This window comes from Ovis aries, chromosome 1, assembly GCF_016772045.2.
Source record: "Ovis aries strain OAR_USU_Benz2616 breed Rambouillet chromosome 1, ARS-UI_Ramb_v3.0, whole genome shotgun sequence".
Classification (NCBI taxonomy): Eukaryota; Metazoa; Chordata; class Mammalia; order Artiodactyla; family Bovidae; genus Ovis; species Ovis aries.
This window is the reverse complement of record NC_056054.1, coordinates 145,886,711-145,908,332: the sequence shown is the minus strand read 5'-3', so window position 1 is coordinate 145,908,332 and position 21,622 is coordinate 145,886,711. Positions and strand designations below refer to the sequence as shown.

General features: G+C 36.2%; 1 protein-coding gene across 45 annotated transcripts in view; it reads right to left on the bottom strand.

Annotated features, from left to right (window-relative positions):
- The window catches only part of ROBO2 (roundabout guidance receptor 2), a 669,055-nt gene that overhangs the window by 7,150 nt on the left and 640,283 nt on the right, over positions 1–21,622 (bottom strand). For 11 of the 45 annotated variants that reach the window (XM_060416331.1, XM_042230275.1, XM_042230279.1 and 8 more), the window contains 3 exons: positions 19,812–20,017; positions 7,063–7,236; positions 408–680 (listed from right to left, as the gene is read on the bottom strand). In XM_060416331.1, coding sequence (XP_060272314.1) covers positions 408–680; positions 7,063–7,236; positions 19,812–20,017 — 653 coding nt within the window. Of the gene's footprint in view, positions 1–407; positions 681–7,062; positions 7,237–9,778; positions 9,962–19,811; positions 20,018–21,622 lie in introns of all 45 variants that reach the window. The other 34 variants (XM_060416400.1, XM_042230294.1, XM_060416415.1 and 31 more) reach the window with 5 other exon arrangements.

Below are 21,622 nucleotides of genomic sequence, written 5' to 3'. Positions count from 1 at the left end.
TTGACTGAAGTGAATTCTCTAAAAATGACTAGTTACTTCAGTCAAAATGGACAAATTGGTTGAAGACAGAGATTCAACTGACACTAAAGATGAAGTTTAGTGGTCTTAAAAGTACTCAATACAAACAAAAATGGAAAAAAAAAATCAAATGATTTCCTGAGCATTATAGATGAAGCCCGGATGTGTCTTGGGCTCAAAGACCCTATGCGGAGGTTAACTTGAGGAAGGACCCCTAACTGGACTCAGCCTTAAGGGATGCGCAGGTGAGCTTGCTGTGAATTCTAACTTCAATTAGTGATTCAAGGCAAATGCATTTCAGATGCCCTTAAACAACTGGCATTTCCAAAATACCTGGTAGAAAAAAAAAGGTCAAAGTCCACACTTTCTTGGGACTGTGCAGAACACACCTGGTCCGACACCTTGTTTGTGGAGGGCTTTCCGTATGTCTTCTGGGCGTTCAGTGGAGTTTATCCATTCCTGGGTTTGTCGCTGCCACTCTAGGGACGTTTTAGCTGGACAATCCAAAGAGCTCTTTGTGTCTTCTAAGTTGGCTGCTTGCTGTCTCTCCAGAGAGCTTCCTTTTCTCTCTGTTGAATTTTCCACGTTACCAGCATGCTGGCTCGAGCCTATCTGCTGCCTTAAACCCTGACCTGGAGGGGGATCTGGTGGTGGTGGAAGATCTAAAAATTTTGAATAATGTTTAGAATAAACTAAAATGTAATTAAAAAATACAGGTTTTAATTCAAGAAGAAAAAAGAAAAACGTCGCCCTCCTAAAGGTATCACCCATACAAAATAGATTTTGGAGAGGAAAGGTCAGTTATTTATATCTGAAATGGATATTATTGATCTCTTTGCTATCTTTTGATCACAATGCCTTTGAAATAAAATCAACCGATTTTCTCCAACTATTGTGCATGGTGAGTGTTTTCAATTGCACATGGAGGCTGATGTTCAAGGTGTAAAGGACAGTTTATGATTTCTCCATCTTTAATCCATTTTCCACTGCCACCTCCCTAAAGTAGAATACTAGGACACAAAACAACTAGAAATTCTATCAGCTGTGTTAATAAAAGACCCTGGGAAGAATAAAAGCTGCCCTGTCAATCTCCCTAGGAAATGTTGCCCTCGGGAAATTAAGAACTGTATGCTGTATCATACAAGCATATGACTGCTCTTATTCGTGTATGTGGCACATTCAGCAACAGTCAAAGTGCTAAGCTAACATTTATTAAATGCAATTAACTTTCTGCCTGACAACCAATTCTAGCTGTTCGTTTCATGAGTTAGCTAATGAGTTACAACTAATATATTATCATCTTCCAATGTATTAATTTTAATAAGTAATAACCAATGTTCAAATTTTAGATAGAATATGCTTCATGGTGCTAGAGAAGGCAATGCATCATGAAAAACTGAGATGTAGTGGAATAAATCATTTTTCATAAAAGCTCTTTACATTAAATATATGAAAAAATTAAAAGTTCAAATACCTAACTAATTTTTCATTTTTCTCTTATTAGCTTGTTAGACCATGGCATTTTTATAGTTTAAATGTCTTCAATTGTGAAATCATAGTCGCTTTTTTCATATTTCTTTAAGTATTATAGTTCTATTATATAATGTATACTGTTATACTAGTCCTATACTAACATTACTTTGCTGAAGATTTTGAGATCTTCCAAACATTCTAACATTCCTTTGGATTATTTCCTCCTCATTTTTCTGGAATGTTGTTGTAAACTTCTTTGTTCATCCTTAGAGTATCAACAGCTGTATTTTTGTTCACCAAGATCAATTATCATGGACAATATGCATACTTGTATCATTAATAGAGGATAATATATATAACATAGATAATTATTTTCCATGCCATCTTAGCAATGGTGCACTTGTTTCTAATAATATTGTTCATGAAATTACAAAGGAGAAGGTATAAATTTCTTGTGTACACAAGATAGTTTCTTTAAGGAAGGCTAAGTCCCTCCTTTAAAAGACTTTCTTAAGAAGCTTCATATTCTCCTTTATGAGCAAACTAATATTGACCTTCACCGAACTGACAATGAAAATCTCCTCAGGATTTACTTGGGGAGTTCCTACATTGGCATAGCATTCCCAGTTCTTATGTACATCATCTTGTTAGATTACGAATTACTAATTATTGAAGGGAACTTGGTTTCTATCTGGGAGAACAGAGTTGCAATTGGAACATTTCTTCCAAAATGAAAAGCTAATCCAATATTGAGAGATCTGTTTGTTGAATAATTCACCAATGACTTTGGTGCTTCCTCTATACTCAATACTGATTTCCTTCAGTTTGCATTATTATAAATGCAAATTAATTATTTTACTTGAGTTATTGGACTTAAGACTGCCAGTTGGGGAGAAATTATTACATTTGCTTCTAAAATAACATATCTTTGTCATTGATTTTTATTCCCCATCAGAGCAGCTTAATTTTTAAAATGGCCAAAATGGCATCTGCTTATGCTAGCTAAAATTCTGATTACTATTTAATTTAACCTGAAATTATATGGCTACATAATTAAGTAATATCCTTGGAGTTTGTATAGTCTAAGATAAAAGAACATTGAAAGCACACTGAAATGAACAAACTGGAAAAAAGATGAGATTAAAAATGGCTGTGGAAAAAATGAAAGAATGTAATCAAATATGTTTACTTAAATTAAATTAATTATTCATTTCTCTGTTGATTCATTTCAACTAAATCAATTCACCAAAGAGACTCTTGCTGTCCTGCTGAGAATTTGCAATTGTCAGGCACAACAATCCAGTGATATGTGTGTCATTATGATACTCTTTTTTAGGTAAGAAAAATAGGCATAGAGAAATCAAAATATCTCTAGCCTGGGTCTCTCCTTCCATGAACCCAGATTCATCTTAAGTAAATCCATGAGGGAGAGTTTGGCTTTGATGTTTAGTAAGCATCTCAAATTTCACACCTGGAAACTGAGCTCTAGAACTTCCTGTACAAAATGTTTCCTCCCTAATGTTCCTCATCTCAATTACTACAAGCTGGCATAAGACTGGAGTAACCTTTGGCTTCCCTGCTTTATACTTTTACTAATTTCATTAACCTGTGGGCTCTGCCTCCATATTCAGAATTCAACCTTTCTCTTTGCTTTCACTGATTCTAGCTTGGCATGGATCTCAACCACCTATTCCCTACATTACTTATATAGTTTCTGTGTGATTCCACACAGAATCACATTCAGGCTATCTCAACATAGCATCCAGAATGATTTGTTTTTTAATAAAAACATAAGGAAAATCTGTTAACTCCCCTGCCGTATGCACACACACTCTGTCTCTCTCTCTCAGACACACACATGTGCACACACCATTACTGTTTTCTCAAAGTAAAGAGCCAGTGTCCTTACAGAGGCTATAGGGTCTTCAGAAAAATGGTCCTCACTTACTTGTCTGACTTCACACTCATTTTGTTGCCCTCTCTGCTTCAGCTACAGTCCATGGGGTCACAGACACGACTGAATGACTGAGCACGCACACCGCTTCAGTCACACTGTTCCTCTTCCTTTTAATTAAATACTTCAGGATTCTACTCGCTGTTCTCATTTCCCAGAATGACTTTTCCTCAGATATAAGCATTGTTCTTTCTCTTGTAATCTTCCAATCTTTTCTCAAATGTCATCTTCTTGGTAAGGCCTCCCCTGAGCACTCTACATTAAAAACATCTCCTGCATGTCTATATTTCTCAACTTCCTTCCTATGTTTTATTTTCTCCATGAAACCACCATCTTGTATACCTTTATTTTTCACTTTTATATATATGTTGGTCTTTATCTATCTTCTCTCACTAGTATGTAAGCTACAGGAGGCCGGGGGATTTTGTCTGTATTGTTCCCACTGTGCCTGTCATTTGGTAGGAGCTTAATAAATATTTGAATGAACAGATTTATGAATGAATAGATTAATGAATAGAATAATGACTAATTTGCTCAAAGGTCAAAGTTATTCCATGGCAGAGCTGGGGAAGAGCCCTTTCTCTAAAGAGACATTAGGATGAGGGAAGGACAGGCTGGAAGGTGATGATTTAGGGAAAAAGGCTGTCAGAGAACTACCTCTCTTGCCTCCTTTGTTCAGCATTGGTCAACATATTTGCTTTAAAGGATATTCTTTGGCTTATGCAAATAGAATAGATGATTTGCACTGAACAATGCCTACTTAGGTGAGACTTTACCCAAGGGGAAAGAACATTTCTTAGTATGTGTGTGGGTTTTTGCATAGTCTTTGAAACAGAGACTGATACTGCCTACAATCCTAATATTCCTGCTCCAGTAGTTAGTTTGATGCCATGTGACAGAGTTCCTGTCCATGAAGGAATGAATGTACCACCTGCGGGACTAGCCATCATCTCATCTAGTCACTCACTTGTGCCCAACTCTTTGCAACCCCATGGTCCACCAGGTTCCTCTGTCCATGGGATTCTCCAAGCAAGAATACGGGAGTGGGTTGCTAGTTCCTTCTCCAGGGGATCTTCCCAACCTAGCATTCAAACCTGGGTCTCATACATTGCAGGCAGATTCTTTACCATCTGAGTCACTGACTAGCCATAGAACATTCCAGATAATCACTTATGTTCTGTCTTCCCTCACTCAGAAACCAACGGGGTATCAATATTTAAGAAGCAAACATCTTTACACTACAACTTCGAGGAGAGCCACCTGACCTTTATAAATCACTGTGTCTGTGAGAAATAAACTCTTACCATGCTAAGCCACTGAGGGGAACAGAAGCTGTTTGGTACAGCAGCCATCAATATTTACCCTGATTAATCTATTCATAAATACTGTTATAAAATCTATAATGCAAAAATTTTTACTGTAAAAGATCTATACACTAAGTGCTACTAAACTTCCCCAAAAGAACAGTTTGATTTTAGATACAAATCATATGAACTTATTACTAATGCATGGATTCATACCATATAAAAACTATGGCATAAACATCTGTGGTAAAATAACAGTATTCTTAAAGATAACCTGTACAGTGCGATCCAAAATAAATCTTCTTTATCATACCTAAAATGTCTTTGGATCAAACATGTGAGCCAAAATATGCTTTGCAATATCAGTACTTTCAGAATGTATCTATTAATGATACATAATCCAAAATCTTTTTTGGAATGCTAGTAAATTTGAAAGTTTAGGAACCCATTTGTTTTTTAGAAATAAAAGCAATATATCAATCATGCTTTAAACTAGGAGATAGCTTACTTTAACTAGATATTCTGAAAAAAGCTTGCAAGGAAAATGTTTTAGGAAGAAAGGAGCTATTTTATTGATTTATACTTTATATCTTCCACATATTCTGGATATGATCTTCAAACATTTTGGAAAAGCCACAAAAAACCCACATAGTCCCTGGATATTTCCCTTTCTTCATGACATTCATAGCAGGAAAATCATACAAAATTATTAATGCTGAGATTTGTAATAGAACATCAGTGAGGAGTCCTTTGTATTTAGAAGGAATAAGATCAACACTATAGACTGCTTCAAGTGCTCAACTAATCTTCAGATCATTTGGGGGCAGAAAAGAGGTGGCACACATTTTTGCTCACCACAGGATATCCACTTATCGAGAATCAAAATCTTGATTGTACCCTTACCCTTGTATTCCACAGAAACACTTTCCAATGAAAACAAAGGAAGCAGGAAAGATAAGTAAACCCGAAGGCTTTTAGACAAGTTATTTTGGGCATTTAAAGTCTTCTTAGCATTATAAAATGACAAGAGAAAGCACAATGGAGACTGCCAGCTAAAGACCTACCCTCAAACCAATAAAGAGCAAATACTTCCTTTCCAAGGAAGCCTCATCCTGTCCTATAATGCTAAGCCTAAGAGACTGAGATGAGTGCCAAGAACTCAGTTACAGCTTCTCAAAGCTAGCTGCATATTAGGTTTTCCAGTGGAGCTTTAAAAATATTCATGACTGGTTTTCACCCCAGAACAATTAAATCAGAACCTCTAGGGTGTATTTTAAGAGTTCCCCAGATAGTTCTAATGTGCAGCCTGGCTAGGTTCATTCTTTTGATGTTTGGTAGTGCTATCTCAGGAAAAAGTTTGTGTGCTTAGTGGAGATGGTGTAGAGAAGTTGGAAGAAATTTACCTTTGGGTCTGACATTATACTGGACTCTTTACATATATTATTTTACATATTCCTTAGGATAAAACTTCAGTATAAATACTTTTTTCCCTATATTTAAACCTATGATAATTAAGTTGACAACAGAGTTGAAGAACTATTCATTATTGAAAAATAATATTTTGTTTCCTGAAACTAGCACTATTTAAGCAAATACTCAAAGATTGGAGGCTGTATATAGTTGAAAAAACTGAAATAAATCAGCAAGCTATGGGCCAATGTAAGCCATTGTTTTGTCAATGAAGTTTTATTGGAAATCAGTTATATCCATTCATTTACTTTTTTCTATAGCTGCACAGACACTACAATGGTAGTGTTAAGTAGTCTTGATAGAGATTGTTTGGCTTGGCTAAAGCCAAACATATTTACTATCTGGACTTCTCAGAAAAAGTTTACTGACCCATCAACCAGATGGTCTATAACTTATTTTTACCCCCAAATCCATGAAATTTAAAAATTCATAAACTGGAAATCACAGTCTTTTTCAAAAGTTAAATACCATCTAAGATATCTTAATTCAGCTTCAAAAACGATTCGACAACATGGCGATTGCACGTGCTACTTATGTTTTCTTCCTCAATCTTAAAAAGGAATGGTCGCTGGAGAGCACTAAGGGAAAACTGCCAGAAAAGCAGAAAAATCAACATTGTCAAGCAGGATGGCATATATTTCTCAGGGTTGGATAATTAGGAATAAATCCAGATTGTTAAAGAAAAGGGGGTGTTTTATTGAAACAAGACCACACTGCCAGGTGTTCAGCCTGGTCACATATCAAGGTGATACCTGACCTACCTTCGTGTCTTTAAGCTAAGTTAATGACTTCACAGAATATGGCTCTTCAGTTAGGAGACCAGAGAGAAGAAAACAAACTTACCATCTGTCATTGCTTCCCTTCGGTGAGGCAATGCTGGTTGCGGGTCCACTCGCCCGCCCTTGTGTTTTTTAGTGGGCCGAGGCCTCTGACTTTGACTCAGGGCTGCACTGGTGTTACTGTCAGTAGAAAATGGGCTGGTTGGTCGAGGTCTTTGAGAGGAGGTAAAGGCTTTACCTAGAAAGTAAACAAAGGGAACGAGATATAGAGAATGTTATTAGAAGGCACTGATTCTGTCTTGTATTTCTGCTCTAACGCTAACTTCTAAAGCTGCCTGGAGATGTCATTTGAAGACACAAAATACTGTTCCATCTCCATAGAAAAAAATGCGCCCTCTTGCATTTTTTGGGTCCAGTTTTTATAACCAATACACTACCCACTGAAAAATGCAAACAAATGAATATGAAACAAGTCCACCACCAATCAATATTCCTTGATTATGTTTTTATTTAACCTTGGCAATCTTGGTGACATTTTCATAGATATATGCAAATTTGTGCAGCTTTTACTTCTTAAAATTAAGAAAGCTGTTTCTGAAATAAATTATGTACTGTTTTGTTTAATCAAATTTCACCCTTGGAATCTTACGAACTTTCTTTGAGCACAGAAAAAGTTCCTGTAGTAATTACATTTTAAATTTTACATGAAAGGTCTGCTCAGACACATATATTAAATTGACCTTACCACCCATACACATACACAATGAATTCTACTTCATTTAGCAGAAACTCAATAACATTAGTGTATAGTATAGGATAAATAGCAGTTTAAAATCACCTTGTAAAATCACCAAAGTGCAATAGGTGTTTTCTGATGAATAGTACTCTATCCGAGCAGACTGCAAATTCTTATTGAAAAATGAAATGTGTTATGTCTTTTTCTTGTAGTTTAGTGTAATATGTTGGGAAATATATTCTGGCAAAAGGTTAACTAATAAATTTTCAACATCTTATGGGTTTAATCTAATGTTTCTTATGGCCTGAGAAGGTTTATGTACATATATTTATTTTCTTGTACATGTTTTTATTTCATTCAAAATTATTGTATATAGTTACACTTTAAGTCAATGTGACATGATACTGCTTAATGTTTTATTAGCTATTAGCATACATGCAAGAAATGTACTTATGCCTTCTAATTTATTAGCTTCCTCTCACTTTCTTACTGCTCTGCTTATAGCTATGCCACAAAAAGCACTCAGGCAACATAAAGTTTCTAACTTAGGCCTTATAAAGCAAGAAAACTCAAATAACTATTATAGTACAACACATTTTAGTTCAGATGCTATATGAAAAATAAACCTCTGCAATGCCTGGGGAATCTTCCTTACTTTGTAGATACCTAGTGCATACTCAAAAGAGATAGTATAATGTTATATGCTGGTATAATTCAAAGAAAGTTCCCAAGACTCATTTTTATAACCTGAGAGTTCAGTGAAGGGTCAAAGTCATTTATATTTACCTTACTATTTGAATACTATTAAGATTTCAAAAATGCATGTAGCATTTCATTAGTTTGTTTTGTCAGGTAGCTCAGTTTAATTCTTATACCAGAGTTTTCTGCTATGTGCATTTAAGATGTACACATAGTCATGTATTAATAATAGGATCATGCCAAAGCGATTTTGTTCAGTAAAACAAATGATTACAAAATTACCGATCTATTAATACAGTGAATCACATATTTATTTTTGAGTTAATAATAAAAAACCTGGAAAATTACATAATTGGTCTTTTATATTATTATTATTATTTTCAGAAACCCAAATTAAATTGTGCTATAGAACAACACACAAGTAATCATCATTTTATTCAACTGGCAAATGCAGTGGGTGTATTTTTAATTAGCATCCTTTAAAACAAATGATAAATTATTGGATTAAAATCTTAACAGCCAAACAACACTAAGACCATCAGCCATTTGAACTGTTAGACTGACAGCCTCAGACCCATTCCCCCCATGCTGAGAAAGCCTTCCCAGAAAATGCATTTGCAGAAAGAAACGGGGCAAAGGAAAGTAATGGAGATAAAAGCTGAACAATGTTAATCACTGGGTACATTATTGATTGTGTGAGAATTTTGCAAAGTGTGAGTTATTGAAAATTTAATGGCAATCTTAGTTGCAGCTTGGCTGTAACAGAAGAAGGAAGCAGATTCCAGTTAATCAGTAGAGCTTAGAAGGGAAAGGGGAATAAAGAATGGAAGGCTGTGAAAGTGAAAGTTGTGTCCCACTCTTTGTGACTCCATGGACTATAGAATCCATGGAATTCTCCAGGCCAGAATACTGGAGTGGGTAGCCTTTCCAGGGGATCTTCCCAATCCAGGGATCGAATCCAGGTTTCCCACATTGCAGGAGGATTCTTTACCAGCTGAGCCACAAGGGAAGCCCAAGAATACTGGAGTGGGTAGCCTATCCCTTCTCCAGGGGATCTTCCCGATCCAGGAATCGAACAAGGGTCTCCTGCATTGCAGGGGGATTCTTTACCAACTGAGCTATCAGGGAAGCCCTGGAAGGTGGTGAGTAGGAGCTTATTCTTGGCTCTGCAAGGGGAGTCTCGGAAGAGAGTTCTGGTAATAACTGAGCATTCAGACTGTGTCCATGCAGATTAAAGAAAGCCCTGCAGTCAGACACAATGAGGAGAAAGAACAGGAGATCAAGAGCTCATTGTTCAAGGAAAAGATTCTCTCATGCAAAGAGTGTTGACTCAGAGTCTACCAACCTGTTCTTGTAAGGCTGGTTCCATCCAGCCTAAAACCAGCTTTATCTGCTGCTGCCACCAGTGCTTGTGCAAAACTGCCGCTGGCAAAGATGGAACCATCTGAGGAGCTACCTACACTAGATCTATGACTAGAAAAGCTACGATCCTCATCAGATGCAGAGCCCCATCCATTTACCATTGAACCTAAAAACAAATGTAGTTGTCTAGTGAGTTGTAGATATTGAACAGCTCATCGGCTTGTACACACTATACTAATGAACAAGTAGGATTCCTCCACTCCTCACTCTTCCTTGAGGTAAACCTGTTTTCATCCAGATTTCTTCAGCCATGCGCAAACATCACCCATGTTTTAAACATTTCTAGTACAGAAGAATTAAGCTCACTTAAAACCTGTATCTGTTTGCAACCCCTGAATAAGACGTTTCCTATGACTCCATTCTGATGTTTTTCAAATTGCTACACAATTATTTTCTAAAAGAGAATTGCTATGTATATTCTAAGGCCTAGAATTCAAAGACTAATACTTTTATTGAAATAAAGTATAGCATATTTAAAGTTAACTTATCAAGAACTCAGTTGAACAAACTGTGAATATATTTTGAATTTAATGTATACCAGCGATAATTTTAGTGAAATGTTCACTTGCTTACTGCAGAAGGGCTAGAATTATTTTAAGATTTTCAAATAAAAAATTGATTACTCAGGGAATAATAAAAACTAATAATAAAAATGCATAAACAATATCAGAACAAATAGAATATAACAAAATATTTTTTGTAAAGTTGTATTATTTTCAAAGCTCAGTATGATTTGTTTTTCAATTACTTGAAGAACTCTAGTTTTCTGTTTAATACTAATCTTTATTTTAGAAAATTAAACATTATTAAAAAAACCACTGATATTAATATGGATTTTTCTACAAAGTGCAAAATGGCAACAGAGGGAAAGAATCACAGCTTTATGTGTAAAGAGTTGCAAAACAAGATGCTACTGAGAAATGATACTTATTCTTAATTTTAGCAAGTCATTTACACTTGTATCCTTTTTTTAGATCAAAGCACACTGAGACCGTACTCAATTGCTTAATACAATTAATATTACAATATTTCAGTTGATGTACAATTAACATATGACACAATAAAGATATCAAGCGTTGCTTATCCCAGATTTTTAAAAAGAGACTTAGGTGCCATAGTCTTACTCTCTCTTATGTGAATATGTATTTGGTTTATTTATAAATATTAACTAAGTTAATATTAGTTAATAATTAAGTATTAATTTAGTAAATAACTAATTTAGTTAGTTCCTATAATATTATTAACTAATATTAACTTAGTTAATATTTCTAAATAAATCAAATACATTTTCACATAAAAGAGACTAAGACTATGGCATTTAAGTGCCATTGATATTTTTCCCCCTTTCCTCTAACAGTTAAGAGACAACAGTATAATGTTGCCATGATAAAGTCTTTGTACCTTTAGCTGAGGTGCCAGGATGCAATAACATGGGTTCATGCACTTTCATGACACAGAAAGCAGAAACCAGAGGGGTTAGAAGGATCAGAGAAGTTAAAAGGGTGTTAAGTGTAGCAGAGAAAGATAGAGTTTTGATTCTATTTGCCAAAAGCACGGATATGCACTTTTTCCTTTCCAAACAAATTACCTAGACACAGGCTATTGCAAGGAAGCCAAGATAACACCAGCAACAGAGCCTCCTCTGAGGGAACTGTTTCTGAGTTAATAATCACAAGTCAAGGACCAACAGCCTAAATTGAAAGGAGAAATGATGCAATCAACTTTGCAATATAATGCTAGAGTAGATAAGAAAAAATCAAAGTGATTCAACCAGTGATCACAAAAGAACACGAAACCCTAGAACTGAGGAAATTTTCAAAACATAGGAAAACTCAGTCCTGGTCCTTCCTATGTCCTATTTTCAGTATTTCTAAATGTCTGCTGAATATCTGCAAATAAATCTGTGCCAACTAACTGAAACTCACTCTCCAAACCACCATCTCCTTTTCTATATTTCCAGTTTCATTCCTGATTTCCTTCTGGTCCCTTCTACCTTCCTCATTGTTGTATGAATTATTTTTTTCTGAAACATTAATCACATAATTCTGTTTCTCCATTCAAAGCCTTACTTAGTTTGTCAATACAGTTAAACACCAACTGAGGTATTTGAGATCCGTCAATACCTAGCACAGCCTACCTTCCCAGTCCTATCCCTCTAAAAGCCTGTGCCTCATTACCTCTCCCGCTTCCTCTCATTCCTTTGACACATCTCTAGACTGCTACTAACTCTAGCGCCCACCACCAAACTTTGAAGTCCAAATCATCTCTTTTACCACCCTGATTCGATTTCATCTTCAACCCTGTCCTAAGAGACTCAATCTCTTTACCTCCTGCGTTCTTTAAACAGTGTGTATACAACAGCATATCGTATCTCTGAAATGGAGCAGACCCTTTGGTCCTTATCCCCCATGTCCTCTGCCTGCCTTTTGTCTGTGGAAAAACTTTAGTCGTAAGATAAGTTTAATCAGAGAAATGAGAAAATGCAAAAACAAAGGAAAACAGACAAAGGAGCTCAAATAATAATAGTTTAGTCATTAAGCATATTCAAGGACTTTTAGTTCCTCTTAAGGGCTATAGATAACATCCTGAGTCATACCCTGTGAGCTGTCTTATAGATTCTGAACCCCCAGAATCTATAATCCCCACAAAGTGAAGAAGTTCACTACATGATGACCAGGCTGTAGCGAGGACACAAGCTGTCATAATTATAAGAACTGGCCTCAAGAAATGGGAATCAACTGACCCTGGAACTGAAGCGTAACTGTTTGTAAAACAATCAGCACATGCTGTTTCTGCATGTTGCCCCCTTCCACAGCCTATAAAAGGTCTTGCCCACTGATTATCAGTGGTGGGCACTGGACAGGTGCCTTTGGACCACATTCCTCCTCCCCAACCCTGCCATGCCAGTCAAAACAAAGCAAACCTTCCTTTCCACCAACCTGTCTTTTTACTGGCTTTTTGAGTGGCAAGCCAGACCCCACTTTTGATTATATCTCTACCAACTGGGCTTCCCAGGTGGTGCAGTGGCAAAGAATTTGCTTGCCAAAGTAGGAGATGCAAGACAATCAGGTTCGATCCCTGGGTCAGGAAGATTCCCCTGGAGTAGGAAATGGCAACCCACTCCAGTATTCTTGCCTGGAAAATTCTTTGGACAGAGGAAATGGGGTGGCAAAGAGTCGGACATGACTGAGCAAATGAACACACACTATAAACTAGAATTTGTTACATATATGTTTTCTCTTCCAGACAATGGAACTCTGGAGATCAGGAACTACTTGTTATGCGTTTTAATACCTCATGTACAGAGACATTGCACATTCAATAAATATTTGCATACTGAATTAAATGTCTTTGATAGTTATACTATTCAGTATAAATTCATATGTGACTTTATTCCATGTGTAATTTCCTAGTCTTGGCCTTATTTTAGTTACAGCAACAACTCCTAGAAAATTTATTAAATAAGAAGTATAAGGTCAGTCAACTCTTGTTGATTACTTGGACAATGAGGAAAAAGTGATGTAATTAGTCCTTCATATGAAGATTCCCACATACAAATTTGATTTACCCATGATGGACAATAGGAAACCTCATTACCCCAAACTAAAAAGGCGCAAGTGCCCTCAGCTTAGTATAGTTGAGTTTGCCTTCAAAACGGAGGGCAAGAAGCAAACAAATAAACAGAAGAAAATTTTTTCTGTCCCTCTTTGTTCCTCTGTTTTTATCTTTGACAAGCCATCCTCTCTATTTGAGATATGGAGTATATATGATACATACATATATATGTATATACCCATGATATATGAATGGGTACATTGTTGCAAATATTTTTAAAGAAAATTGGCAATATATTATGAATAAAAAAGTATATAACATATATTGAATTCTCTCCCTATTGTAAAATTGTTAAAATTTAATGATTACTAATTCCACCTCTCTGTCGCTACCATCCTTTCTTTAGATTTAAATAGCAAGGATGATCTGATGATTTATGTAAACTATTACCAAAAATAAAAAGACAATGATTATAAGAAAAGAAAACAGTGACTCATCAATTAGAAGTAAGCCATTTTCACTAGTAAAAGTCCACACATTGCAACAAAGAGCCTGGGCAGACAAAAAAGAAAACAGAGAGAAAAGTGAGCCGTTGTTGTTATAATCGGTTTTCTTTCATAAATGCAAATATAACCATGAAAAGTGAAACCAACACTAGGTAAAACAGCGAAGGTAGAGATTCTTCACAAATTACAAGCGATCCATACCAATTTGACATGTGATAGCCCCAAACATAATCAATATATACTTAAACATCTAGTGAAAAATGAATCTGTGTCACATAGCCAGATTTATTTGTGTTTGCATCTTCCATCTTTCCAAATTTCCCAGGTTTCAAAATTGCTGAAAGCCAAAAAACCCCTCAAATTTATTCAAGCTGTTAAAGAAGAACTGCCGATAGGACATTAAGTTGTTGCTCAAATGTTACTGAGCAGTAAAATACCATGATAGAGTGGCATCTTGCTGGGTCTCCATTACATCTTCAGCACTAAAATTAATTTATGATCAGTCATCAATTCATTTACATGTCATTTTATGCTAAATCCTTCCTTGCTGATAGATGCTTATCCTTAGACCCATTAAGCTAGAGTAAAGTGTATGCTTTATAATATGACCCTGCTAATTGTTGCATTACCATTTTTATGAGATACAAAACCTGGCTGTCCCCCCTTTTTTTTAGGAAATATTTAATCCATGAATTCTTTCTATTTAGTACAATCTATCTATCTGTTAAACACAATCTTCAGCTCTGAGTGTCTTTGAACATATCAATCCAAATATTGACCTCTGTCTGGATGTAGAAAAACATGTCTAATATTTAGAAGCTCTTTCACTCAAATGTATTGAATAATGCAATAATTCACCTACATTCCTCAGATAAAGGAATGTGTAATATGGACAGAAAGCAAAATAAGAAATTAAAAATATCTCTTCCTTGGGACCTATGACATCTGCTCATTTGATCTACTCAGATAAAAGTGGAATATATGATATTCCTCTTTTATCTGTTAACTTTTGAAGTCTGTATTTAGTTTCTTTTTAACTACATCAGAGCTGTGGAGAATGTCTAAGAAAGTTATTTAATGATTTTTAGCATTGCCTCTGAAATTTCCCTATTGTGAAAATATGTCCCTTAAGTTTCTGCAACAAAAGCAAAGCATCAGGTCATGCTTTTAAGTGGCCGGCTCTTTAAAAGCTGTGTGACTGAGTAAGGTGGTGGGGCTGCCAGATTTTATTGTTTTCAAAATAATCTGCTTTGAGACTTGCAGCAAAAATCTCTAACAACATAAAATACAGTAAATATAGAGCCCTGATTTCCTTTCGACCATGTTATTTATGTAGGGTCCAGCAGTTAAGGAAAGTTTTATTTCAGTCACATTATAGTACTCACTCCCACTCTTATTTTTGTGATCACTGAAGCAGTTAGAATGTTGGCTTCACATTCAGGACATTTTTCTCCTGCTCTCTCTCTTGTCTTCTGTTTCTTTATTCCTGTGGTAGAGTCATTAAATACAGGGAACACTCACCCTTGACTCCCACCATGGAAGTAAAAAACCAAAAATGTGTATTAAAGGCTTCTCCTATCCTGCTACCCCAAAGCGGTGGGTTTGGCATTTAGACAGAAATAGTACAAGCATATTCCTGAAGACTGAAACAATCCTGTATGTTTACTTTCCAGGCAAAAGAGTGTGATGTGCTGTAATCAAAACATTTTTCTGCTTTACTAAAACCAAATAGGTTTAAACTGAAAGTACAAGTTAAATGAAAATAATAAAAATGTGATTCCCTACAAAAAGTGGGGATAGAGTTGAATTTTGTTAGCATGAGTCAGTATAACTGAATACAGAACTAAATGTGAGAAAAACAAATAATAAAAGTTACATCTAAAAACTGTAATTTTTGATCTTAAGTTTATAGGGGGTAAAAATTGTTTCCAGATATAAAATAATATGCTGGATTTGTATAAATATATATTTATTCATATATGTATACATGCATAGAAAGGGAGAGAGGAGACCAGGAAATAATTTTCTTCTTAAATATGCTAAATCCAAAGATTAGGAAAAAAGTTGAGCATTTTCAGAGGAGAGATCATGATAATTTGTCTTTAGAGTAAAGCTGATTGATTTTGAATATTTTTCTGCCATTTATCAGGTGGGTTAGCTTAAAAAAGTCTTTAAACCCCTCTGTGCCTCAATTTCCTTGTCTATAAAGTGAGAATAAATAAAGAGTTTTGACAATTAAATGAGTTAATATATGTTAAAACCTAGAACAGGGATCAGTGAACTTTTTCTACAAGGTGTGGGTGGATGCTAAGTCGCTTCAGTCATGTCTTTCTCTGTACAACCTTATGATCTGCAGCCTGCCAGGCTCCTCTGTCCATGGGATTCTCCAGGCAAGAATACTGAGTGGATTGCCATGCCCTCCTCCAGGGCATCTTCCTGACCCAGGGATTGAACCCATGTCTTTTACATCTCTTCCATTGGCAGGCAGGTTCCTTACCACTAGTGCCACCTGGGAAGTTTCTATAAGGTGCTCAAATCAAGTATTAGTCTCTCAGTCATGTCCTAGATACTAAATATTTTAGGCTTTGCTGTCTTCCTCATATGTTTTTTTCTTGTTTACTTAAAATCCTTTAAAAATGTAAGAAAGTTTCTTAGCTCACAAAGCCACTCATACCAAAAACCGCCAACTGTTTAGAAGAGTGCCCTGCACATACTAAGGGCTGTATATGTGCCAGTTGCTATTATTACTATTATTATCAAACCTAAATTTCTAGCCAAGCAGTTTAAAGGAATAGATTTTCAATAAATATTTGCTGTGGAAATAAATAAATAAAAGATTTTCAAATACATTTTCCATTCCTGAGTATTATGAACTGAATGATAACATCCCCCCAAAATTCATGTTGAAGCTTTAACCCATAATGTTATGGTATTTTGAGGTGGAGCCTTTGGGAGATATTTAAGTTTAGATGAGGTCATGAGGGTGAGGTCATCATGGTATGACTAGGGATCTTAGCAAGTTCTCCTGCCATGTGAGGACATAGTGAGAAGATGGCTTCCTGTAGGAAAAGGGCTCAGGCCAGAAACCCAGCCTGCCTGTATCTTGATCTTCGACTTCCCAGCTTTCCAATATTTGTTGTTTAAGCTGTCTAGTCTATGATGTTTTATTATAACAAACCAACCAGACTAAGACACCAAAATTATGAGCTATAGAATTACTGATATTTTCCTCTCTTCTTGGCTTTTTCCATTCATGAACCATTATTTCAAACTTTTTAAAGTCCCTTGTAAATTCGTTGTTAAGAAATTATCTGAAAATAATATACCTATTTCTTTGCAAACATAGGCTCTGTGCCTGGCTAACCACTGATGTTCCTTAATGTGGCAACTGTTAGAATATAACATATTTCAGAAGTGAAATTCTAAATAATTTTACATATAGGCTAATTACTAGCCCATCTCTATGTTATCATTGAACTTTCTTTTTCGTTGGCTTTAACATTTAAAGATTGGAACATAACTGTTAGTTCTAGTTCACAAAAAAATGGTCATTATGCTTATGAAAATGAAAATAGAGAATTCAGATGAAAGAAATGATTTACTCACACCACACAGAAATTTAGAACTCAAAATTACTGATGGTAAAATCAGAATCCTCTCTGTGGGCACTTACCATGTTAAAAACATAAAAACCCAATGGAAATAGTTTCTGTTTTATTGCCTACCTCATTTAGCACCATTAAGCTAGCCTTGAGTGTCTGAAGAAAACATAAACACGTTAGAGCAATAGTCATTAGCGTGATGATTTCTACAGCATTTGGTCCGTACATACATCCATCTCAGGGCCGTCCCCATGTACACATATATGTGTATACACATGCTCTGCTATACTCACAATCCTACTTATGCTCATATACACACTCCTACATAGACACACACACACACACTTTAGACATATTACGCATATTCACCCTACCTAGATTTTCAGACACACACACTCTTTGGTACACACACATCATTTTTTTTAAGTTCACTTTTATTTTTAACGTATTTACTTAAATTACACTTTCATGTTAGAGAGCAGATGAAATCTTCGATCATACCTTCCCCACAAAGTTATTGTAAAGCCAAAAAAAGGAAAGAAAACAGTTCATACTTGGCTTCTTTGGTGTAGAGTGCAACTTCTTTTACTAAGGAGAAACATTCATAGGATAAATTTATCATGAATACATATCTAAACACACTGAGGGTTTTACATGTGGTAGTAATTAAACAGTGACTTCAAGTAGGAAAATAAAAGTTTTTCTTAGCAATTAAAGCTTCATTTGAAATGAATGTTATACTAGCTTCAAGGAGAAATTCAGATTGTTTTTAACCACAGTCACATTGAATAGCAAAACATATTAGTAGGTGAGCATGTGAAAGTTCAAAATGTCATTCTCTTGACTTATAGATATATTTATCCACTTTGACATTATAATATTTAATACAAGAACTACATAGGCTAAGGCTGACTTTTATCATTGCAATTTTTTTACTGCATTCCTAACTGAGAAGAGTTCAGTATCATTACTGAGATATGCAAAAATATGCAGAATTTTACCCTGAAGGAGATTATGCTAGAAATTCAGGCAAAGGGGCTTAACATAATATTGCACTAATAAGTTAGCTCTCTGCATTCAACGATTTAAACTTTTGCTCTGCCACCTTCAGCTGGATCTGGATTTCAAATCACAGGAGTTCTTAAATCTTAATTAGCTCGGCAAGCAGACAGCCCTCAGGTAAAAACGAAAATCTGAAAAGTGGAGGCTTGTGCATTACATTGTGTAATTCAGCAAGTCATGCAGGGAAAACATGTAGGTACCCATGCTTCTTCATCAATGTCATAAAGTAGTTCCCACCGGTTTTTCTGAACTGTAACATGCAGTGTAAAATCAGTGCGAATTAAGAAGCTGTTGGAATAAAAATGAATTAAATGGAACTGTGGTAAAAGGCCTCCTAGAATGAATGGTGTCATGAAGGTAAATACAGAAATGGGTAAGTTTACTGAAGAACCCAATGATATACAGAGGCAAACATTTGTAGCAGGTACGTTTTTATAGCCAGGTAAAAGGGCCCTGTGTGTGTATCAAAGAATGGATACTTACTTGACTAAAAGGACCGAACTTTTACTTTTCACTATAGTCACTGTGAAAACACTAGGATTTATGTTTTTTTTTTCAATACAACTTGATAAACTTACATCCTTGGAAATAGGATGCAATCCTGGGATCATCCTAGGGGAATACCAATTGCAGTCTTACACTTGGTGAAGGAGGCCAGAGGAAGGCAAAGGGGTAAACTTCAAAAATAACTATATTTCTTGGAAGAGCAGCAATTATTGGATCAACAATATGAAATGCATAAATTTATAGTTTATCTTGCTTTCCATCTTACCTACTCTAAAAATAATACCTTGTGCAACCTTAAAGTGGCTTATTCTGAAGACTTGCTTATTTTCATCACTGAATGATTTTACAGAGCGAAATACTTAAGATTGTATTCTCTTCATATGTTGCTCCTGATATACAAAATATATCATTTCTAAAAGTCAAGGTTTTCATGTAATAGACTTGGTTCCCCAGTAGAATGAACTTTTCATGAAAGCCCTGTATATAATTGAGTTTTCTTTCATGTCTTTAAAGCTTTTTAAAATTCATGAATTTTCTTATCATTTTGCAGCAAAGCAAAAGTATTTCCAAATCCTTTTTGAATTTTGTGTTTAATATTAACATATTAAAAATGTCACCAAAATAGATGGAGTGGAATAAATCTTACGTAAGAAAGTATTTGATTTTCGAGGCATTTTTCATGTGACAAATGGGTCAGTTATTCCTATGAAATCAGTCCCATTACCTGTCACAGAGCTCTCCAGATTGTCCGTACTGGATCCAGGTGTCTGCTCTAGCGCTCGCAGGGGTCTGGGGATTTCTAAAGCTTCCTCTTCATCATCAGCATCATCGTCTGGAACATCTGTTTCTAAATCGGAAATCAAGGCTCCAGACATGTAACCTAATGGTGGAACTGGGGGCTGCGGAGGTTGATTATTGCTTTGAACATGCCTGGGATTCAAATGGGAAGGAAAAAAAAAAGAATGGATTAGCATTCCACAAAATTGTAATTAGAATTAAACAGCATGCGATGGTAACTCATTTCATCTTCTCACTTTCCTTTAACTAATTTTGGAGCTTACTGTGCTGTTTTTACATTTCAGCAGAGACAATGGGCTATGCGTATATGACTTGCCAAAACTATAACAACAATATAGATCAGCACATTTTTCTATGGGTATTTATGGGATGATACACAGAGAAAAAGCACAGTCCCAGCATTTTTTGTTCAAATAAATCACACAAAGGAGAACAGGAATATTCGTCACAAATATCTATTTAAATCTAATTTTTTTTTTTTTTTTTTGGTCCAAAAAGAACATGATTATGTTCCCGGTTTCCTGTAGAAGTTCTACAAAGGCTGTGTAACCCATGTCACCTGCTGACTCTTATGAAGAAAAGACATCACATGGAAACCTAATGCAAACACCTTCTCCCTCCAACCAGCCCATTCCCTGCTCTACCAGGCTTTCTTCCTGCATGATCTTCCAGGAATCAGGCTGGCAGTTGCTTCCACTTTAATCTAGTGTAGGGGAGGAGTGGCTACTTTGCATCCTGGCCGCTTATTTTTGCATCTGTTGTACCCTGCTGCTGCAGTGAAGTCTGTTAAGTCTCTTAGTCCGGAGGACTCTCTGCATCCCTGTGGACTGTAGCTGGCCAGGCTCCTCTGTCCATGGGATTCTCCAGGCAAGAATACTAGAGTGTGTTGTCATGCCCTCCCCTAGGGGATCTTCCCAACCCAGGGACTGAACCCGCATCTTTTATGCCTCCTGCATTGGCAGGCAGGTTCTTCACCACTAGTGCCACCTGGGAAGCCCCATCAAAGTCTCAAATACCTCAAAGGCAGAAGGCCCCTCATAGGCACCTTCAGTTCAGTTCTGTTCAGTTCAGTTGCTCAGCTGTGTCCGACTCTTTGCGACCCTATGAATCGCAGCAGACCAGGCCTCCCTGTCCATCACCAACTCCCGGAGTTCACCCAAACTCATGTGCATCGAGCCGGTGATGCCATCCAAGGCACCTTAGCACTGTGCATTTAGAACATCAGGTGTGCCAAACAAACCAGTTGCAACGAGTAGGTAACTCTAATCCTAACCTTGTGAAGTAGACAGAATTTGTATTACCGCCTCTCCTTCAGAATTTAGAAAAGTGAAGTTCAAATTTAAGCGACTTAAGTTTCAACTGACATGACTAGCAAAATACACAGCTGGACCCTAGAGTCCAGTTGGCTTGTTTTGTGACTACTTAGGGTTTTTTTTTTTCTAAACCATAAAATGCTGAAGGAAAGCAAGCCTGTTATTCCTTACAGTCATTAAAAAGGGAATATGGCGTATGTTTAGACAACTTTGTGGGGTTTTTTTGGCTTTGATACAAATTGCTTAAAAGACCACCAGTGGCAAGTCCTTGCTGTTCCAGCAGTTTGGACTCAGCATTTTCACTGCTGAGGGCCCAAGTTCAATCCCTGGTCAGGGAGCTAAGATCCCACAAGCCACTGGGCGTAGCAAAAAAAAAGCATTCAGGACCACTGCAATTAAGGATATGTAATATTTATAAGTACGT